Genomic DNA, 19,460 nt, shown 5'->3' on the forward strand with positions numbered 1-19,460 from the left:
GCCAATGAATGAATGAATTCATTCATGAAATCATTCATTCATTGCCACGTAGCCAAGTGCAGGTTCACTTGCACTCGTCCCGTCAAGATAAAAGTAAAATCGCTCCGCCCATCCATTATTTTCATGGCCCCCACAAGGCCGGGGCTGACAGGGTTCTAGACCTGGCGCCGGGACGGTGTTTTTGTTGACGAAGTTTTGACTTAGGGGCCGTTCAAGTATTACGTAAGCAAATTTTCAGCCATTTTTGACCCCCTCTCCCCCCTTGTCAGCAAAATTTCGTCATCAGCTCTGCCTCTCTGAATCCTAACTCATATTTTCATAAAGGATGGTTGATGACGTAAGCATTATCTAAACTCCCCCTTACCCCCTTGTCATCAAAAGTCAGCAAATCGGAAACACACACCCCCCCCCCCATCGATGATTACGTAATACTTGAACGGCCCCTTAGAACCATCATCATAAAAGAACAAACCAACGAGAAAAAAAATTTAACTAAAAAGTTTGTTACTAATAGCTTTTTAATAAACGCTAATTAAATATACTGCAGTCAAATCCCGTTTTAACGAACACCGTTACAGCGAAAATCTCGTTTTAACGAACACTTTTCCAATCTAGCAGATGAGTTTACATGGGAGCAATGCAAAAACTTGGAATTCCTATGCAACGAAATTTCGCTGTAACGAAGTAGTTTCCTCGGTCTCTTGGAGTTCGTTATAACAGGGTTCGACTGATAGGATTATAGACATTCCCAATAATAAAAATGAGAAGGTGCCCTCGTCTATAGCGACAGTCAATCAGTACTACAGTCATTGAGGAAAAATTAATAACAAAGATGAAAATACACATAACATGAAATTTTTAGCTGAAAAGAACAAAATATAGTCTTCCATTAGGTCAAGGCTCATAATCGGAACGTAACAAATGAGTATGCAGATCAAAAAGCTAAGGACGCAACTTTAAAATTTCGTCAGAGCAGGGCAAATGCCCCAAATGGGCAAAAAAACTGTCGGGCAACAATGGTTTTTGGGCCTCAACAATCACTATCCGAACGTTTACTTTGGTTACCGTGGTTCCCTAGCAATGCGTTTCAGACGTGTATATGCCTTTATAATGGTTTGCCACTTTTTCAATCCTCCCAGTAATGAGACTTTTTGAATAGATGCCATAATCATTATCGGCATCACTTTGAGGGTCAGGAAAAGGATGACCCCCATAGAAATCAGTGTTGAAATTGCCGATTTTACAGTGGAAATGCGGAAATTTGGTGGGGTTTTCCGCCACATCAATAATTTTAAACATTTTTTATTGAATTCTAGATTTTTGAAATATTGAGTTCGCTTAGAGATATACGAAGCCCAGGAGATTAAATAGGAAGTAATTAGCCCCGGACCTACTTTTGCGTTGGATATCCATGCAATAACATTGATTTCAACTTTTTATTTATATCTTCTCAAGCATGAAAATTAATGTCCCCGCGTAACTGTATAAATTCATATAGTTTAGGTTGTTTTAAAATTAATTATGAGCCCATAAAGTACATCGAAGGAATTCCACAGCTTTAATTAAGCATTTCTTGAAACAAGTAGAGATAGATAACTTGAAGTTCAAAAGGGGGGGGGGGGGAATCGAAATGCCTAGCACCCTTAAAAAAGGAAAAAAATTCATATTCATTTCTACGTTTCTTTAAATCTAGATTTGTTTATTTTATGAGTCGCGCTGGAAGTCGCCATGTTGGTTAACTTAGACAGGGTTTGCATGTCCCTCAAAGAAAGAGAGAGATATCGCATGATCCAAAAAGCCTCATTCAAGAAAACCCGGGCAGCGCCGGGTATTACAGCTAGTCTACTATATAAATGCTTGGAAGAGAAACAGAGAAGATATTAATTTGAGAAATGAAAGTATCACCATTCAGGCACTAATGAAAAACAAAAAAGACTGGATTTCTCATGAAGGAAATGATGGGAAAAAGTGTATAGAATACTATATATATAATTCTCATCCATTTATACATAGTTCATTTGTAGTAATGTGCTGACAATATGGCTGACAATGTAATAATATGCTTATCCTTTTTTTATGTAAAATATCTTATTGTAGACCAAAGGGGCACCAGATTGCTGTTCGCGAGATTTTGATGATGCTCTCTGAGGTAGGATGTATATGTATGTATTTTTTTTTTCATTGACAAAATAAATGCTCCCTCCGGGGAACTCCCGTATGGAGCATTAAGTGAGGTAAGGAACCCCCCCCCCCCTACCCGGGCCGGGTAAGTTACTCACATAGCAGGATTCGACTGCAGTGTAAATTAGTCATCACTTTTAATATAAAAGTTTATTATTAACCCAAACCCGAAGATATATAGGAAGACGAAACTGGGGGCTCCCACACACAAAAAATGTTTGAATCACTTCTCCAGAATTCATTCAGACTGCCCTGATAATAATAATAAAAATATCAGTAAATGATTCGTGTTGATTTTAAAGACTTGGATCCCCCCCTGGATCCAACAAAATGGTTGTAAATGTTGGCTGTAAACTAAATCAATTATACATTCGGCACCGCTCAGTCGGAAACGATTACCGACGCATAAAATCCTCTTGTACCGAAATTTCTCTCATAGAGACGATGTTGAAGTTCCCCGCTTGGAATATTATTCAGGGCTTTATGCATCCATGGCCATACCCTAACCTAAAAGCCCTGCTTAATATTATAGTTTTCAACAACCTTTACCAACACCTTCTATAGCAAAAAGCCTCCGCGTGAAGCTTTGACGCCACTGAAGTCGTCCATTTCACCTGTAGCCTTTGGATATAGCAGTCCAATGTATGAGAAATCTTTACCATAGATGAAATGGAGTACTTCAGTTGACGTCACGAGCTTCGCGCCGAGTCTTTCTGCTATAGAAGGTGTTGCTTTTACCCATTTGAGCACGCACTTGCCTGACTTGCTCGTATCAGACCAGCACCTCCAGAGATAAAAAGCCTCTGCACTGTTTGCCATAAACGTCATTCAGACTACTTAGCGATTTTGCCACATTTTGAAACACAGCATCCTGTTTCGTTTCTTCTTATTTTGGCGTGGAATCTTCCTGATTGGCTCACAAATACCGCATAGTGATTGGATGTGGGGCATGGAAATCGCCAATTCTGAGCCCGATCATTTCTTTTCCTCACAACGATGATACTGGCACGAGCGGGGAATTTTTTCCCCAGAATATTCTGAGGGAAAATGAAATACTTACTGACGTCACAAGCAGACTGCGGAGGCCTTCTATCTCTAGGAGGTGCTGGTCAGACACAGACATCCACTTTTTATTGAAACTGACTTGTCCTTGCCTAGTTAACACCGCACGGGCATCGTAATCGTTGCCCCTAGATGGCGCTACCGAAATGTAAACATTCAACTGAATCGACACCAATGATATGATAGATAGATAGAACCGCTCACAGCCCCGGACTGATGCAAAGCACCTTACTTCCGTTACCTCAAAAGAGGCAGAGTCAATGATATGATAGATAGATAGAACCGCTCACAACCCCGGACTGATGCAAAGCAACTTACTTCCGTCACCTCAAAAGAAGCAGGGTTGTGTCGGAATAATTATCAAAAAGTAATAGTAGTGCCTCCCCCCCCCCCTGCTCGCAAGTAACATCAAATCACTCGCGTCGTTCTCCCTACGAAGACAGCTATCAAGTAGATGTAACTTACAAGCCATTTGGGTAAAATTTATATTGAATATTGAAGGACCGGACATACCCCGCTTCCCATCTCAAGGAGATATCGAAGCGTTCCCGAAAGATGGGTGCATCCGGAATTTTATTATATGTGTATATGTGTGTGTGTATATATATATATAAATTTATATAACAGAATAACAAGTCCAATTACAGGAGTATAAATTAACGGAATAATTATGATGCATCGTGATCTAAGAATCGAAATCTAAATTGATCTTATAGCGTCCTTGGCACTTCCGGACTCGATAATCAAATTCCGTTGGTGGCGGTCCGTCGGCGTTCGTTGGGTGTCACAAGTTATAGTCGTGTAGGCCGTAGAACGACGAATCGATGTCATGTTTGCGTCACATGGGGTCCTCGTCCAAGTGTCCAAGTCGCCAATGTTCGGACACCCAGATGTTTTAGCTCATTCTAGGCACACATTCCTGTTCCATAAGCATCCTACGTCTTAATTCTCCTGGACAATTAGGAGATTTTCATCATTCCCGAAGCTACATCGGATGGCTAGCTGGATTATGGGTGGCATTGATTCACCACGTTTACATGTTAAGTGTTTATAGTTTCTCCAATAAAGTTCGCCGTTCAACGACGTATCAGTTTCGTGAATTTCTAGTACCCCTACGTAGCCGCAAGTTGTAGACTCTCCCTGGTATCAGCTTCATGGTCTGGAAGGCTGAAATTCACCCTGCTTCTTCCGTAGTCCACCCTTCTTGTCGTACAGCAAATATATGTTACGGCCTAAAAATTGAATCAAATTTTGAATGCGCGAGAAGTTCATCGGACATTTTAGTATTCTTCTCTTGAATGCCGTCATCTGACTTTGTGACATCTGACCAAAATGAAACGCTGATGTGTGGCTGACATTGACAGACGTAGTGCCATAGCGAGCCCGTAGCACCATCCTTACAAGCATTGTGAGATGATCGTCCAAAGCGCTGCAAGTATGTCGGAAATGGACCATGCTCAGTTAAAAGAATCGTTTTGGTTCGCGGCCATACACACTTGCTCAAGGCCACTCGACGTTGTATCTTGGAGGCGTCTTTCGTTGAGTTCTTGTTCCGTTCAACTTGCCAAAGATGAAGCATTCTGTCTTTCAAGATATTGCGGGCATGACTCCTCGGCCAAGGTAGAACAACCAAGTCTTTTAATGTTGTCGCCTCCTTGGCAAGTTGATCCGCTTTTTCATTTCCAGTAATACCTACGTGCGCTTTGACCCAGACTAATCTTATGTTGTCGCGAGCGCGTAGGATAAGACGAATACTTCGTACGTCAGGGTTAGGTGAACGAGGATCTTGTATGGCTAGGAGGCCAGATGCGCTATCCGTCAAGATTGTCACTGGACAATGCATCTCTTCCGCACGTGGGTAAAATTGATAGCTGAACCCAATGACCAGGGAGAAATATTGCACGTGTGCCCAGTGGCACATAAGGGATGGAGACCGCAGCTTGGGATTTCAAAAGAACTGAGGAGAAAACTTGTGTGGCAAGTAATAAGATGAAGTTGGCATGTTGAGGTGGAAGATTCGAATAATCTAAATGCGCAGTACGTACGAAATATATACAACGCCTTCACTGTGACGGGAAACAAAGCCTCCGTCCACAGTGCTGAGCAGTTTTGCTTCCCTTTCTTTTTACAGAATATCACCAATGATATGGCTTGATGCAACAGCAATATAGTGATATCTAGATACATGATCTTGTACTCTAATTACATAGATAAATAATCTATCCAAAAACTAGACTATGTATATATTGCACGGGAAAAAAAAATTCAAATAAGAGCTTTTCAAAAATAGAAATAAAAAATTGCATTTCAAAAACTGGTAATAAATGAATCAAAATTTTAGGATTTTTTTTTATTGAAAAATTAAGTACACGATTCTAAGTAATTGTCTGTTATTCCTTCTCATAGACATATGAACGGAATGAAGAAATAGGTACATTAGTCATCATGAAGAAAAATTTGTTGTGATTAATTAAATATCCACGTCAACTGTTCATACATAGCAACAACTATACGCATAATGTTTTAATTGAATAGACCATTTAAATTAATAAAAAATGTAAATATATTTGTGAGTAGGCACTGGCCTCTAAGTATTCAAGTTGTCTTCAATGCGTACGTTTTATTGTTTTATCTTTGTTCTCTGTTTAGCCAATAGAGGGCGATAACTTCTCTAATGAAAAGTAGAAAAGGTGTGCGATCACATTGTATAATTAACTGTAATTTTCATTTCATTTTTCTGTCTGGTTTATTCTAGAAGCATCATTAACCTGTTTAAGATCACGGACATAATATTATGTCCAAACACCCGTGGAATAAATTCAAACGAGTTCTCTGTGTTTTCCTTTCCTCTCTCTTCCACCATCGTGAAGCTTTTTTAGCAACCCTATTATTTACGGAGGTTGCTCTTTCTTTCCCTCCTTTCTTTCTGTACACTCTCGTTAATGATTTTTTATCCCAACACATATATATATATCGTATCTTTCTACTCTGCATGTAAAAGCGAAAGCGAACACGTTGTTTAAGGGTGAAAAGAGGACTGTTAAGAAAACTCTTTTATCTACCTTATATCTATTACACATCTTTTTCTTTTATATATATTTTTCCTTTTCCCCCTTCCTTTTCTTCTTCCAACGTTTGGCTAGGTTAGGACGAGGTTACCAGTTTTATCGCCGATTCGTTAATTAGAAAATAATCCTAATTTCTTGCCAAAACTTTGTACGTGAAATTGTTAATATTGATTGCTTATCAGTTTTCAATATACAAACTATATTAACGTTCTACAATGACTGACTTGTTTCCCCGCGTAAGGGGCCGTTCAAGTATTACGTTATCATCGATGGGGGGGGGAAGGTTTGGATAATGCTTACGTCATCAACCACCCTTTATGAAAATATGAGTTAGGATTCAGAGGGGCAGAGCTGATGACGAAATTTTGCTGACAAGGGGGGGGGGTCAAAAATGGCTAAAAATTTGCTTACGTAACACTGTAACGGCCCCTAATTGGATACCCCCCCCCCCGCTTAATCGGATATTGTGTGCCGGAATCATTAATATCAGATTAAGCGGGGCCGACTGTATTTTATTATTTATGAATCAGTAAAAACTCACCACTTTCGGCTCCATCTTGAAGCAGGTTGAAAGTTCCCTGCTCATTTTGAAATTGTCTTCATCTGTGAAAAGTAAAAGAAATTGCAAAAGGGGGATATGTGAGTGATCATGTATAGGTGCCCTACACATTCAAGGGCTTTCTATAGTCAATTTGTAATGTGAAAACAATAATGATTCCTCCCAGGCCAAGGATTGGAGCTCTGTCTGCTTTTCCCCATACAAAAAAAGAAATGGGACGTTGTTTGGTCACTTGTTCGATTTTTGGTTCTGAGTTGGCGTCTTTTTGAGGGCCATGGCTGTCACTTCCAGTTAAGTATGGGGAACCCAGAACATCATTATGTCTGGGGGACCTACGATGTTAAGACGGCCATGTATATAACCCCACAAGAAGGGAACTCATCGAGCTTTAGACCAGGGTGGACGTGGATCCAGGGTGGTGTGTCTGGAAGGGGTTTGATTTCTTCTGTAGGTTCGTTGGATCGTTCCATATTTTTCGCAGACCTATTTCCCCCCCCCCCCCATACGGCTCTTGCGAGGGATGATCACCCACCTTCTGGGTCCGTGACTGGCCGAGGGTTCCAGAAATCGCTCTTATTTATAAAATTTTGTTTCGATCAAATTCAATTCGAGAAGTAGAAAGGACCTTGCTCTTGGATGAGGGGGGGTTACGAACCCTGGATAAAACAGGAGGCCACGAGAAGAAAACATTCTCCAAAGGGAGAACAAATGCTGAAAAGGGCTGGGAAACACTGATTTAACCCATGGTTGAACCACGGCTGACTCAATTCATGTGATGACTTGGTCGTGGTTGAACACTGTTGACAGTGGTTGTATGGCTGTTCCACTTTGACATCGAAGAAATATAGTCAGATTTGACTTTCCATAGTCGGGGGCCACGGGTTTCGATGCAGTATTATTACATTGATAATAGATTATACATTCGGATTCGCTTATAACGAACACGGATATTACGAATTTTCACATGTAAAGTTTCCCCCCCCCATTTCCCGTGAATTTCGTATTGGTCATCTACGCTTACTAAGAGGGTACGGATGTAACGAAGTTCACGTACACCGAATATTTTCCGTTATAAACGGGTCCGACACAGTAGTAAATATATCAGAAATAAATGGTTCTTATATACTCACCGCATAACACTTTCCTCCATTTGTCTTTGTGCTCATCATCATCATCATCGTCGTCATCATGAGCGACATCTTTCGACATGACCGTCGAGATTGCGATTACCATAATCATGGAAATGAATAGATTTCTGTCCATGTCCCTGCTGGATAAACAGAGCAGAAAAGGGTGATTTTTCCCCCATTGGGACATTGTGTTTCTTGCACATCAAGTGAATAATGTTTTATAAATTAAAGAACGTATTTTATGGTTGCCAAACATATATATTTTGTACAACAGCCTCCATTTTTTCATGGCCCGGTACATACCGTACTTGCATCAAATAAGCGAAAGGTCAGTATGTGAACCATCATGCATTTCAAAACGAGAAAAATCGTTCGATTTGAATTAAGATTATAATATTGCATGGCAGAAAGCCAAATAAGAGAGAATGTGACGTTGTTTAGTCTGATCCCGATTCCCCGTAGATAGATAGATAGAACCGCTCACAACCCCGGACTGATGAAAAGCACCTTACTTCCGTTACCTCAAAAGAGGCAGAGTTGCGTCGGAAAAATTAGCAAAAGATTTATAGAAGTGGCTCCCCTTGCCCCGTGCTCGCAAGTTTCGAATCACTCGCGTCGTTCTCGCCCGTGAAGACAGCCATCAACTCGATGCAACGTACAAGACATTTGACTGAAATGGACAGCTGAACCAAATGACTAGAGAGAAAAATTGCACGTGCGCGCCCAGTGGCACATAAGTGCCGGAGACCACAGCCTGGGATTTCGATGCCCCGTATCTTTCTCGATGAAATATTTTCAGCCAAAGAATCAGGCATTCATTCATGTGGGAATTGACGAAATTTCTACAATTATTTGCTAAAAACCGTTCCATAAATAACGAAATCACTATATATATATATATATATATATAATACAGTCGAATCTCGTTTTAACGAGTACCGTTACAGCGAAAATCTTGTTCTAACGAATGCCGTTATAGCGAAAATCCCGTTTTAACGAACACTTTTTTATCCCTCCCTCCACCAGATAAGTTTACATAGGAACAATGCAAATTCCTGGAATTCCTTTATAATGAAATTTCGTTACAACGAAGTTATTTCTCCGGTCTCTTGGAGTTGATTATAACGGGATTCGACTGTGTGTTGATAGATGACAGCACAAATATTTCCCTCATCATCATCAATCAAGAAATTATGACCTCATAATAAATTGGGGTTTTATCAGATTCTCGGAAACTACGAAATGAGGATGTAGAAAAAAACGCATAGACAAGCATAAAGATGGGCGCAGGCGTCGCCATGCAATTTTATACCTGCGCAGAAAATACGAAAACAATACCGGAAACCTAAAAATGAGGAAGGAAACGTGGAATCTAAAAAAAATGCATCAGGAAGCATAAAGTGAGAGAAGGGGACTAAAAACGAAGATAAGTCTGGTAACCCTAAATTAATCCTAATTCATCGCCAAATGTTTTCAGACTGATTTATTAGCAATTTTCAGACCACTTTCGGCAAGAGAACTGGCAAATTTTATCAACATTTTTAACCCCTTAACGATCAGGGACGTAATACTGCGTCCAAACGCCAGTGGAATAAATTCAATACAGCTCACTGTTTCTTCAACCTCTTTTTTTTTTTCTCATTGAGAAGCTTTATTGTAACCCTATGGAAAAAAAGTTGTGTGTTTTCTCGCTCTCTGTTCTCCTCAGCTTTCCCATCATGTTCTCCATGGCATCCCCCCACATGTAATGTATTCTTCTCAGAACTCATTCTTCTATTATGTACTGTAAATCATGGAAGTGAGAAAGAAAACACGTAGGTGAGGACGAAAAAACAAGGGTTACTGTACATCTCTTATCTCTATGTAACTTCTTATCTAATTATCTATTTAAAGAGAGGTAGATGGCTTTTTCTGAGCTCGAGATATCAAGGAAACAGTTATTTTCCGGATATTATGCCGAGGTGAACTCGTAAAGAAAAGTCATCACGTGTCCGCCGGGACTCGAACCCAGGCTCTCTGTCTCATGTCTTTAGTGGTGTAGATAGTAGCATGCTTGCCTGGTATGCAAGAGGGCCTGGGTTCGAGTCCCGGCGGAAGACGCGATGACTTTTCTTTCCGAGTTCACCTCAGCATAATATCCGGAAAATAACTGTTTCCTTGATAATTATCTATTGCCTGTACTATACCTTCCCCACCCATACTGTTTTTTTCTTTATTTCCCCTTCTTCCTTTTTTAACGTGCGAACAAGGCTACCATATTTACGGCCTATACCTCTAATATACAAACCGTCCATAATTAAAAGACCTTATTTTAAAGCCTACAGGCGGAACCATTCATCAGAAAAGTGTGAAATTTTGTGGAGGACTTAATGAAGTGGGAATGTATATTTGTTCCGGGGAGAAAACAATTAGTTGCACATGTCGTCACCACAGGGTGTTTCACTCTGAATGCCTGTAGTAAACGTGTAAATTTATGTGATGTCACGCAGCAGCTGTTATAAAACCTAGAAACATTCGCGGATATATTGTTGCCCAATGTGTTTGCTGCTCACAATGACGATGAGTTTACGAGATCGCGCTTTCTTGGTCCTAATTGTTTTAACCAAAATAGCAATTCCGCAGTAACTGCTCTACGGAAATGTCGGACTGGGAAGAGGATTCGAAAAAAGGTCCGATGAATGTTAAAAACCTTCAGAGTATGATAACGAAATTTGAAACCATAGGATCGTTTGTTGTTCGTCCTGGAAGAGGAAGAATCCGTTTCTATAGACGCTGTACAGGAGGTTTCGCTTCAGCTGGAAGAAGACAGAGCTTCAAATTCTCGTGGAAGCACCACTGTCAGGCGTGTACATAGACTAAAGATATAACTCTCTACATAGACTATAGATATAAAGACTCTGTGGGCGTGTAGCACAGGCGTCGGATAGGCCACGTTCAATTACCCATAAGATCATGCGGAATATCCTCCGATATTATCCGTACAAACTTCCACTTGTGCAGCGGTTGCTTCCACATGATTATGACGCTCGACTCCGGTTCTCGCTGCAGTTTCTAGCTCGCGTTGAGGTCGATTCAGAGTGGCCTTGGAATATCCTCTGGACAGACGAAGCGCATTTTCACTTGGATGGTGCAGTTAGTACTCGTAACTGCCGAATTATCTTAACTGGGAACCAAAAAATCCCGCACGCTATCTTAGAGGTTCCGTTGCATTCACCAAAATTGACGGTTTGGTGTGGATTTACTGCATCGTTTATTCTCGGTGCCTACTTCTACGAAGAGCTACGTTCTACAGGTCCAGTGGCATGTTCGATCACCGGGAAGCGATATGCATTGCTGTTACAGAACGAAATTTTGTTCCGGCTCTGCTAGCACGTCACTGCCTTGCAGTCACAATCTTTATGCAAGACGGAGCTTCCCCCCCCCCCACATTGCAGTACGTGTTAAAAAAATGTTCTTAAAACTACAGAAGAACGTGCAGGGCCGTAACTAGGGGTGGAGCAGGCGGGGTCTGGTGCTTCGGGCGCTGAACCAGGAGGGACGCCGAATTCATCCTTTAACTGCTACCTCAACGTGCAAGGGGCGCCAAAATCCCGGCTTGCCCCGAGTGAAAATATAAAGTTGTGGCCCTGAGAACATATCATCAGACGGCACTTCCCTAATCTATGGCCACCCCGATCCCCGTACCTTAATTCATGTAATTTTTGGTTTTGGGGGCTTTTGAAAAAGTCGTGACAATGCAAGAAGTTTACCTCACCTTAAAGGCAGCAGATGCTGAACCTTTCCCCGCACACACTTCGGTCAGTTGTGGAACATGCCATCTTGCGATTTCACATGGTATCTGAAAATGATGGCCATCATGTGGGACGTGCTTTGTTGCAGTAACAATTGTAAAAGTTTTAACAATTATTAAAATTGTTATCTTAAGAAAATGCCTTCTGGTGGCAACATGTGCAACTAATTTTTTTCCTCCCGAAACAAATTACCCTCCTCACTTCATGAAGTCCTCCACAATTTTCTTATTACTGGTTTCACCTGTAGGCTACTTTAAAAAATAGTGTCTTTTAAACATGTATGCCCTGTAGCTCACTCAAATTTATCGCCAACAGCTTGTATGCGTAGGGATTAAATAAATACTATTTTGGCGATAGTCAGTGCTACGCAATGACACCCCGTCAACGAATTTCTTCAGAAGTCTTTGTGTGTTTACTTGAACGTATTAATCTCAACACCAATATAAAGGTTTTTCTCTATTCAACGAATAAAAACGTAGGTTTTTCGTCTGATTCATTAAATCTTGGTTGGGCTGCACATTATTTTCCCCCCGCATTACTTCCAAATGTTGCACTTTCTTAGTCACACTTTTGGTTCTCACTGACCCCCTGATTCTTCTCTCCCTGGGTCAAACAGTTAGAAAACGTTCGAAAATGCCAATTTCTATCGGATGTAACATGGTTTACTAACTTTAGTAACTTTAGTCTTCCCCCATCCGAAAATTTTTTTATGGTTACTGACGCGCGGGTAACAGCCGCACCGAGCCATAAAATATTATGAGCCATTGAATGACATTAAAGTACAGTCGAACTCGGTCATACAGCGATATCCATAATTTGCGGCTTTGGCTGAGTCCTATGGACAACACCCGGGTTCGAGCCCCACCGTCACCACAGTGGTGGTCGGCTGAAGTTGGTTTTCTGTGGTTCCCAACTTCGAGGCGCAAATGCGAGCCGATCTCCCCGTTAAAAAGTCTCGCCACAGAGAGCAACAGTCCTACAAACAGTACAAATATTCAGTCACTACACATCACTCACTTCACTTCTGAGATATAGATGGCAGCACTGAAAAATCATACACAACACTAGAAACGCACTCAGACTGCTAGGTACACACACTTACACTTCCGGCACAACTCACTAGGTAGTAAATTGCCTATGGCGATAGACCTGAGTTGTGCTCGGTTTGAAAAAAAAAATATATATATATCAATGAACTTTGCTTATAATGTCGATGAAAACGTGACGGCCTTGGACATTGCGACACATTTTTCGTCTCGCTCGTGCTTCTGTTTTTCTAAAAAAATTCCTTTAAAAATGTCCTGTTCTTTTTTCAACGAAGCCTGCTTTGATTCAAATACTGAAATCAGGCATCAAGATAATTTGCGTAATTCATAAATTACTTAGCAATAATTGGGAGTTTCGAAGACAACTGGCAACATTTTTTGGCAAGAAATAATGATGCCCCCCCCCCATATTTATGACACCGGTTTCACGCACACCTTATTTTTGTACTACAATTTTATGTATTAAGCGGTTATTTACCATATTCGGTTATAGTAACTAAAATCCTACTGTTTGATCTTGAGAACGTGAGGATTATTGATAACAATTATGTTATAGAAAGATCCTTAGCATCCGTTAATGACAAAAAGTCAATGGTTTGATAAATGTACAATATAGTCGAAGGGATGTGTTAGCGGTACCATACGTTATCAATTTACGGATACATAGAATGTAATTTTTGCTTGTCGCTGCCCAGCCCACAGGAGCTGCCTGACGACTTACAGACTGCCCTTAGCAGCGATGTATAGCTTTTATAGTTCTACTCATACAGCATTTATTAAATGTAGTTTAAATGGAAAATATTAATGTTAATTTCCATCAATAACTAAATTTAGATCATTTTTATTATTCAAACAATAAATTAATATTATTAACTTCTGAATTAATTTGTTCATAATATATCTTGGATCAATATTGCCCTCCTGTGAAAAATTTGCCCGGGTATTTATAACACGTCGGTAGATGTCAGCACCAGTTTCCCTCAAGTTTGTAATTAATTATAATCCATCCCAATTTTTTTTTATAGAAATGATTTTTCAACTTTCTTAATTTTGTGATATTTTGTTTTAAAAGCAAACTTCCGTTTAGAATATTTTTGGCAGAAAGTGGTGATGTCCCGTATTTGTAGCATCTCTCTCGATGAAACATGATCAGATTAAGATCGATACTAAACAGTTTCGTAACTGATGATCCAATTTTAGTAATTAATAGTTATTATTATCGTATGTGAATATTGATGCTTAAGTTGAAATTTGTAATTATTTTACTGATTCAGGATAGATAATGTGTATTGCATAATTAGAATTTTGTGTAATTCGAACTTTTTCCAGTGACTTTGGACTTAACCAAGTTTGACTGTATTTAATTCGATTAATGTTTTCTTTTTTTATATTGAGAATATAAGGGTTATTGATTACGAAATTAATTATGTGATATAAAGACCCCCCCCCCCTCTCCCATTGAGCAGCTACTGAATAGGGAGAGGTACATCGTGACACTGAGTGCGCGAGTAACGAGTGACTATTTGAGATAGATAGATAGATAGATAGAACCGCTCACAACCCCGGACTGATGCAAAGCACCTTACTTCCGTTCCCTCAAAAGAGGCAGAGTTGTGTCGGAAAAGTTAGCAAAGATTTATAGTGGTGCCTCCCCTTGCCCCGTGCCCGCAAGTTTCGAATTACTCGCGTCGTTCTCCCCAGGAAGACAGCCATCAACCAATGCAACATACAAGCCATTTGACAAAAATGTGACTGTTTGAGAACGTTAATTCGAACAGTAACAGAGAAGCAGCGTGCATTGAGATTACACAGTGGGAAGTTGAGTAGTGAGACTTGAATATATAATCCACGCTGCTTAATGTGATCGCATCGGGACTTGGAGATTCTGATAATAATAACTGAATGATAACCGTATCCGAAAAGTCCCGTTTGCAAGTACGGTGACCGTACATCTCATTTGGTAGAACGGGACGTATGGTAAACGAGTATCGGTGAAATGGGAGAGAGGGGGGGGGGGCAACTGTTTTTGTTTCTTATACAGGGTGTTCTGTTAATGGACCGACAAACTCCTCAGAGGGTTGTTAGTAGGCATCAAGAGGAACAGAAATTGCAACGGAACAGGATGTCGCAAACCATGTCGTTGAGAGGGCTGAAACGCATGCAGACTGTGAGTGTAGAGGAGACGAAAGGTAGATGTCAGTTGATCGCATCACCCAATCTGACCACCGGAGGATCTCACAGCGCAGATTGTCGTCGCTGCGGCAGACATTCAAAAGCATACCTGGTATCTTCGAGCGCGTCCGGGGATCATTTTTACGTCGTTGTGGACTGCAATGACGTCAGCGGCCACCACTTTCAACAACGTCTGAGTTTGTCGGTCATAGTGTGGACATAGATCTAATGTGGCACACGACAAATTGCCAAACCACTCAAGGGGCCCACGAAAGATGATCAAATCATTTAAGGGGCTCGTGACACATTCCCAGATCATTTAATCTGCCAACGGCACATATTTTAGATCACTTATAAGTGACCCCCAAGTACATTTCTAAATCATTTGAGTGAACCCGCAGAATGTATCCAGTTCACTCAAGTGGCTCTTGGTAAATTTCTAGAGCACTCGAGTGTCACGCGGCACGCTCCCAGATCAATCACATTTAATGTCCACTAAAGCGGCTAATAACATTTTTATACATCAATATAGTCACTCTTGGCACATTTTCAAATAATTTAATTGACCGAAGCACATTTCCAAACCACTTAGATTTGCTCGTGGCACATTTCTATTTTCACCAAAGTGGCCCGCTGCACATTTTCGGATCACCTAAGTGGCTCGATGCACATTTCCCATTACTCAAGTGACCCGTGGTACGTTTCCAAGCCAACGAAATGGCCCGCACACTCTCCAAAAAGTTGAGCACCCTTGGTCTATATCACAAATTACGGCTTTTTTTAAATGTACAATACGTTTCATAGATCCCTTGTAAAATCCTACATAGCCTTTCAGCCTTATAACAATAAAAAGTCCCGGAATCCATCGCTTTCCACCGCGGTAATACCTGGGAAGCTAACACTTGATATAGTAGTGGTTCTCTCCTGAGCATAGTTGATGCACGTTCCATGTGTACGAGATTCAGAATCGTACCCATGTGGGACATGCATTGTATAATACAATTACATCGTTTTCCCATGAATTCTTTGTGGGGTGGGGGGGCTCTTACATAGTTTATTGGGGAGGGGACCATAACCAAAATCGTACCCATGTGGGACATGCATTGTGTAATACAATTACATCGTTTTCCCATGAATTCTTTGGGGGGGGGGGGACTAAGCCTTCTTGCACAGTTTATTGGTGGGGGGGGGGGGAGCAAGGTCCCTAGGCAGAGATCCTTGGTGGGCCTGAAATCAGACTTTTCACTTACCCTTAGTTCTTTAGTTCCCTTAGTTTACCCTTACTTCTATAGTGAATCTATATGATGAAAAAACAAAAAACGATGGTAAGTCCTGGAGCCCGACTGCCCCACCCTTATATCCCAGGACTACAAGGAGGGTGGGTCATATGGGCCCCAGGTTGAGAACCACTGATTTAGAGCGTCCTCATACGTTTGAGAAGTCTCCTCTTTTTGTCTTCATTTCCGTTTTCGGAGTTATTTTCCTCTCCAGAAAAAAAAAATTAATTAAATAAATATTAATTAAAAATAATTAATTATTAAAGGTACATAGACCTCTTCATCCGTATATGTTTATATGGTTTTTCCCCCCTCACACATATTCACACGCTTTGACCAATCCTCATGGCCTCCACATACTGCAGCAAGACCCATAGTAAGGGATTCTTTGAGGACCCCCCCCCCCCCCAAGCCAGACTTTCACGGGCCCCTCTATAGTGGAATTTCTCCTCTCCTCTATTGTGGAAAGCCCCTCTATTGTGTGGAAAGACAAAGTGATGAGAATAGTCCTGGGCTACAACCTTATCAGCCCCCACCCCTTCTGGAAGGCAATGGCCACGGTTCCGTTCTCTCGAAAGCACTGACATGAAAGAAAAACTGTCTGAAAATATATTTAAAAAAAAAAAAAAACCCAAAACATCTTAAGCCAAGTTTGATCTCCAAACTATTCTTTTGGTCACGCTCTGACGTGGCCCCGTGTTCTCCAAGTCACTCTTTTGGTTACTCACATGCTTGCAACTAGGTTGGTCATTCCCTGACTTAGTCCCAAGGTCAGCTCGAGAAAAAATTCTTTACCTACGCAGAAGCTATTTTTAGCAACTATCTGCCCACGTTCTTCCCCTCCCCCCCCCCTCCCGCATTTTCAACTCCGATTTGGCAACCCCTATAGAGCGGCCGTTCGGTCGCACGGTCCAAGAGACGCCCCTGCATAGTCCCTCGCTGTCTAGTCAGAAGCGGATTTGAGGTTATATTCAGGCTGTAAAAATTGTCTCTTTGGGGCTGTTCAGGTATTACGTAAGAAAATTTTTAGCCATATTTGACCCCCCCCCCCCCGTCAGCAAAACGCTGACCCCCCCCCCCCCATGTCAACAAAATTTCGTCATCAGCTCTGCCCCTCTGAAACCTAACGCATATTGGTGGGATAAGAGACGTACACGGGGGGGGGCTCTCTCTTTCCCCCCCCCCCAGATCACTTGGATCCGTGAAACATTTAGAAATCTCTAAAGTGGCTCTGTAGGGCACTTATCAATAGGTGGGATGTTACTTCAACTGCCCACAAACTATTGAAAGGTTTTTCTCGTTTTTGACGCACCGAGTAAGATGGAATTAAAAATATTTCATGTTTTCATAAAAGGTGGTTGATGACGTAAGCATTATCCAAACCCCCCCCCCCATCGATGTTGACGTAATACTTGAACTGCCCCTTTCTCCCATTCTACAAATTATCTTGAACACATAATTCCTCAAACTTACCGCCTCTCCGAACTTGTCGCCTGGGTCATAGCCCGCTAAGCCCTCTCCTCTTCCCCGTAAACATGCTTCTGGTTTTATGATTCGTTAAAAAAAAAATCAGGTGCATTCTGTATCTTATTTCGCATTCGGAGTGAAAGACGGGCCTGCGGACAGCGCTTTAATTAACCATCTCTGTGCCTTGTGCAAGGATTTGCATTTAGGCCCATTCTTTGACCCATTTTGGAACCCCCCCCCTCCCCCAAGAGAGCAATCACCACATGGAATGTAATAAATGCCCCATTGTTTATTCTGCGGTATAGCATCTTTAGGGGGCATGAAACCAAAGTTTTTAGTGGGCACATCTATGGTTGTTAGATTAAACTTTTTAAGAATCGGTTTGATCTTCAGTAAGAGCATTGGATCGTAGGGTATGACTACACTTTCTCTGAGTGGTCACTCTGTAATATTTTCTGGAGTGGTCCCTCGTGCCGGTTTCAAGAATTTTCTACTTAATACGTCAACGATCTTGGTGTTGAACCCCCTGTCTATCGCAATTGCTCTGATGGTTTCAAGTTCATGGTCTAATGTGTTCCGATCTGAACAGATGTTAAATGCTCTCGCTACATAGGTGCGAAAAGCCGAAAGTTTCCGTTGCATGGGAGGGCAAGATCTGAAATGAGGTGGTAATGAGACCGCGAAAGGCTTACGATAGACCGAGGTTTGGAACTGTGATTTCTGTTTCGTTACTAACACATCCAAGAAAGAGAGTTCATTGTTAGTTTCAAATTCGGCTGTGAACTGAACATGAGGGTCTATGTCATTCATAACGAGTAACAATTGTTCCAAGTCATCTTTAGAGCCGTCCCAAAGCACAAAAGTATCGTCCACGTATCTTCGATAAAATGAGAAGGGCACAACGTTCAATAGCTTACTCTCAAAGTCGTCCATATATATATCACACAAAATCGGCGAAGATGGGATTGCCCATTGCTAGACCATCTGTCTGGGTGTAAAACTTGTCATCGAAACTGAAGGCTGTTTGTGAGATACATGTGAAGGTGAGATTGCAAATTTCTTCCACTTCAGGCTGTGAAAAATTATGGGTTTTAAGTCGTCTTTCTAGACAACTGACACTACCACCTATGGGAATGTTAGTAAACATTGACACTTCGCTCAAATAATACGTACAATTGAACCCAAAGAGCTCAACATGGTGTCTTTCGGAGCGATCTGTCGGAGATGTTTTCTAAAACTCCAGATAACGCAATAGTATCGACTTTTCATTTAAATATTGCAACGTGTTAATTAAACCCACGACAACTGCTGATTACGTACCTTAACGTCAAAAATTCTTTTACTTACCCGAGATGTCAACTGGTCGCAACTCCTTCAGAATTTGATGAAAGGAAATCTCTCTGATGACGACTATTATACCGAATGGTGTGGACTCCTCCTCCTCCCCTGGTGAGACGCGATCAAACTTTGCGAAGAGATAATGAATGAATAATATGGCAAATATATATCCTGAATGAAATGGACATCGAGGAAGAAAAAAAAAAGAGTGTCCAATGATTTGGACATGAAAGCACATCCTGTGATAACCGTTGCGCGTAATTTCCTCCTTGAATTCAAACGTTATATGTGTGTGCATATATTTTTTTCCTATGTAATCTCTACCATGGTGTCATGACACAATATCCGGCCATCGGTGCCGACGAGCAT

At 41.2% G+C, this 19,460-nt stretch overlaps 1 protein-coding gene across 1 annotated transcript in view; it reads right to left on the reverse strand.

Moving 5' to 3' along the window:
• The window catches only part of LOC149084049 (uncharacterized), a 33,650-nt gene extending 14,433 nt beyond the window's left edge, over nt 1-19,217 (reverse strand). Inside the window, exons 1-3 of the mRNA XM_089235440.1 lie at nt 19,101-19,217; nt 8,001-8,140; nt 6,853-6,914 (exon numbers count right to left, since the gene is read on the reverse strand). Coding sequence (XP_089091566.1) covers nt 6,853-6,914; nt 8,001-8,133 — 195 coding nt within the window. The 5' untranslated portion in view covers nt 8,134-8,140; nt 19,101-19,217. The remainder of the gene's footprint in view (nt 1-6,852; nt 6,915-8,000; nt 8,141-19,100) is intronic.
• Nucleotides 19,218-19,460: the final 243 nt, after the last annotated feature.

Source organism: Pholcus phalangioides, unplaced genomic scaffold (assembly GCF_987345545.1).
Source record: "Pholcus phalangioides strain wild (caught in Gottingen) unplaced genomic scaffold, Ppha-v1.0 ptg000008l_1, whole genome shotgun sequence".
In the NCBI taxonomy this organism is placed as follows: domain Eukaryota; kingdom Metazoa; phylum Arthropoda; class Arachnida; order Araneae; family Pholcidae; genus Pholcus; species Pholcus phalangioides.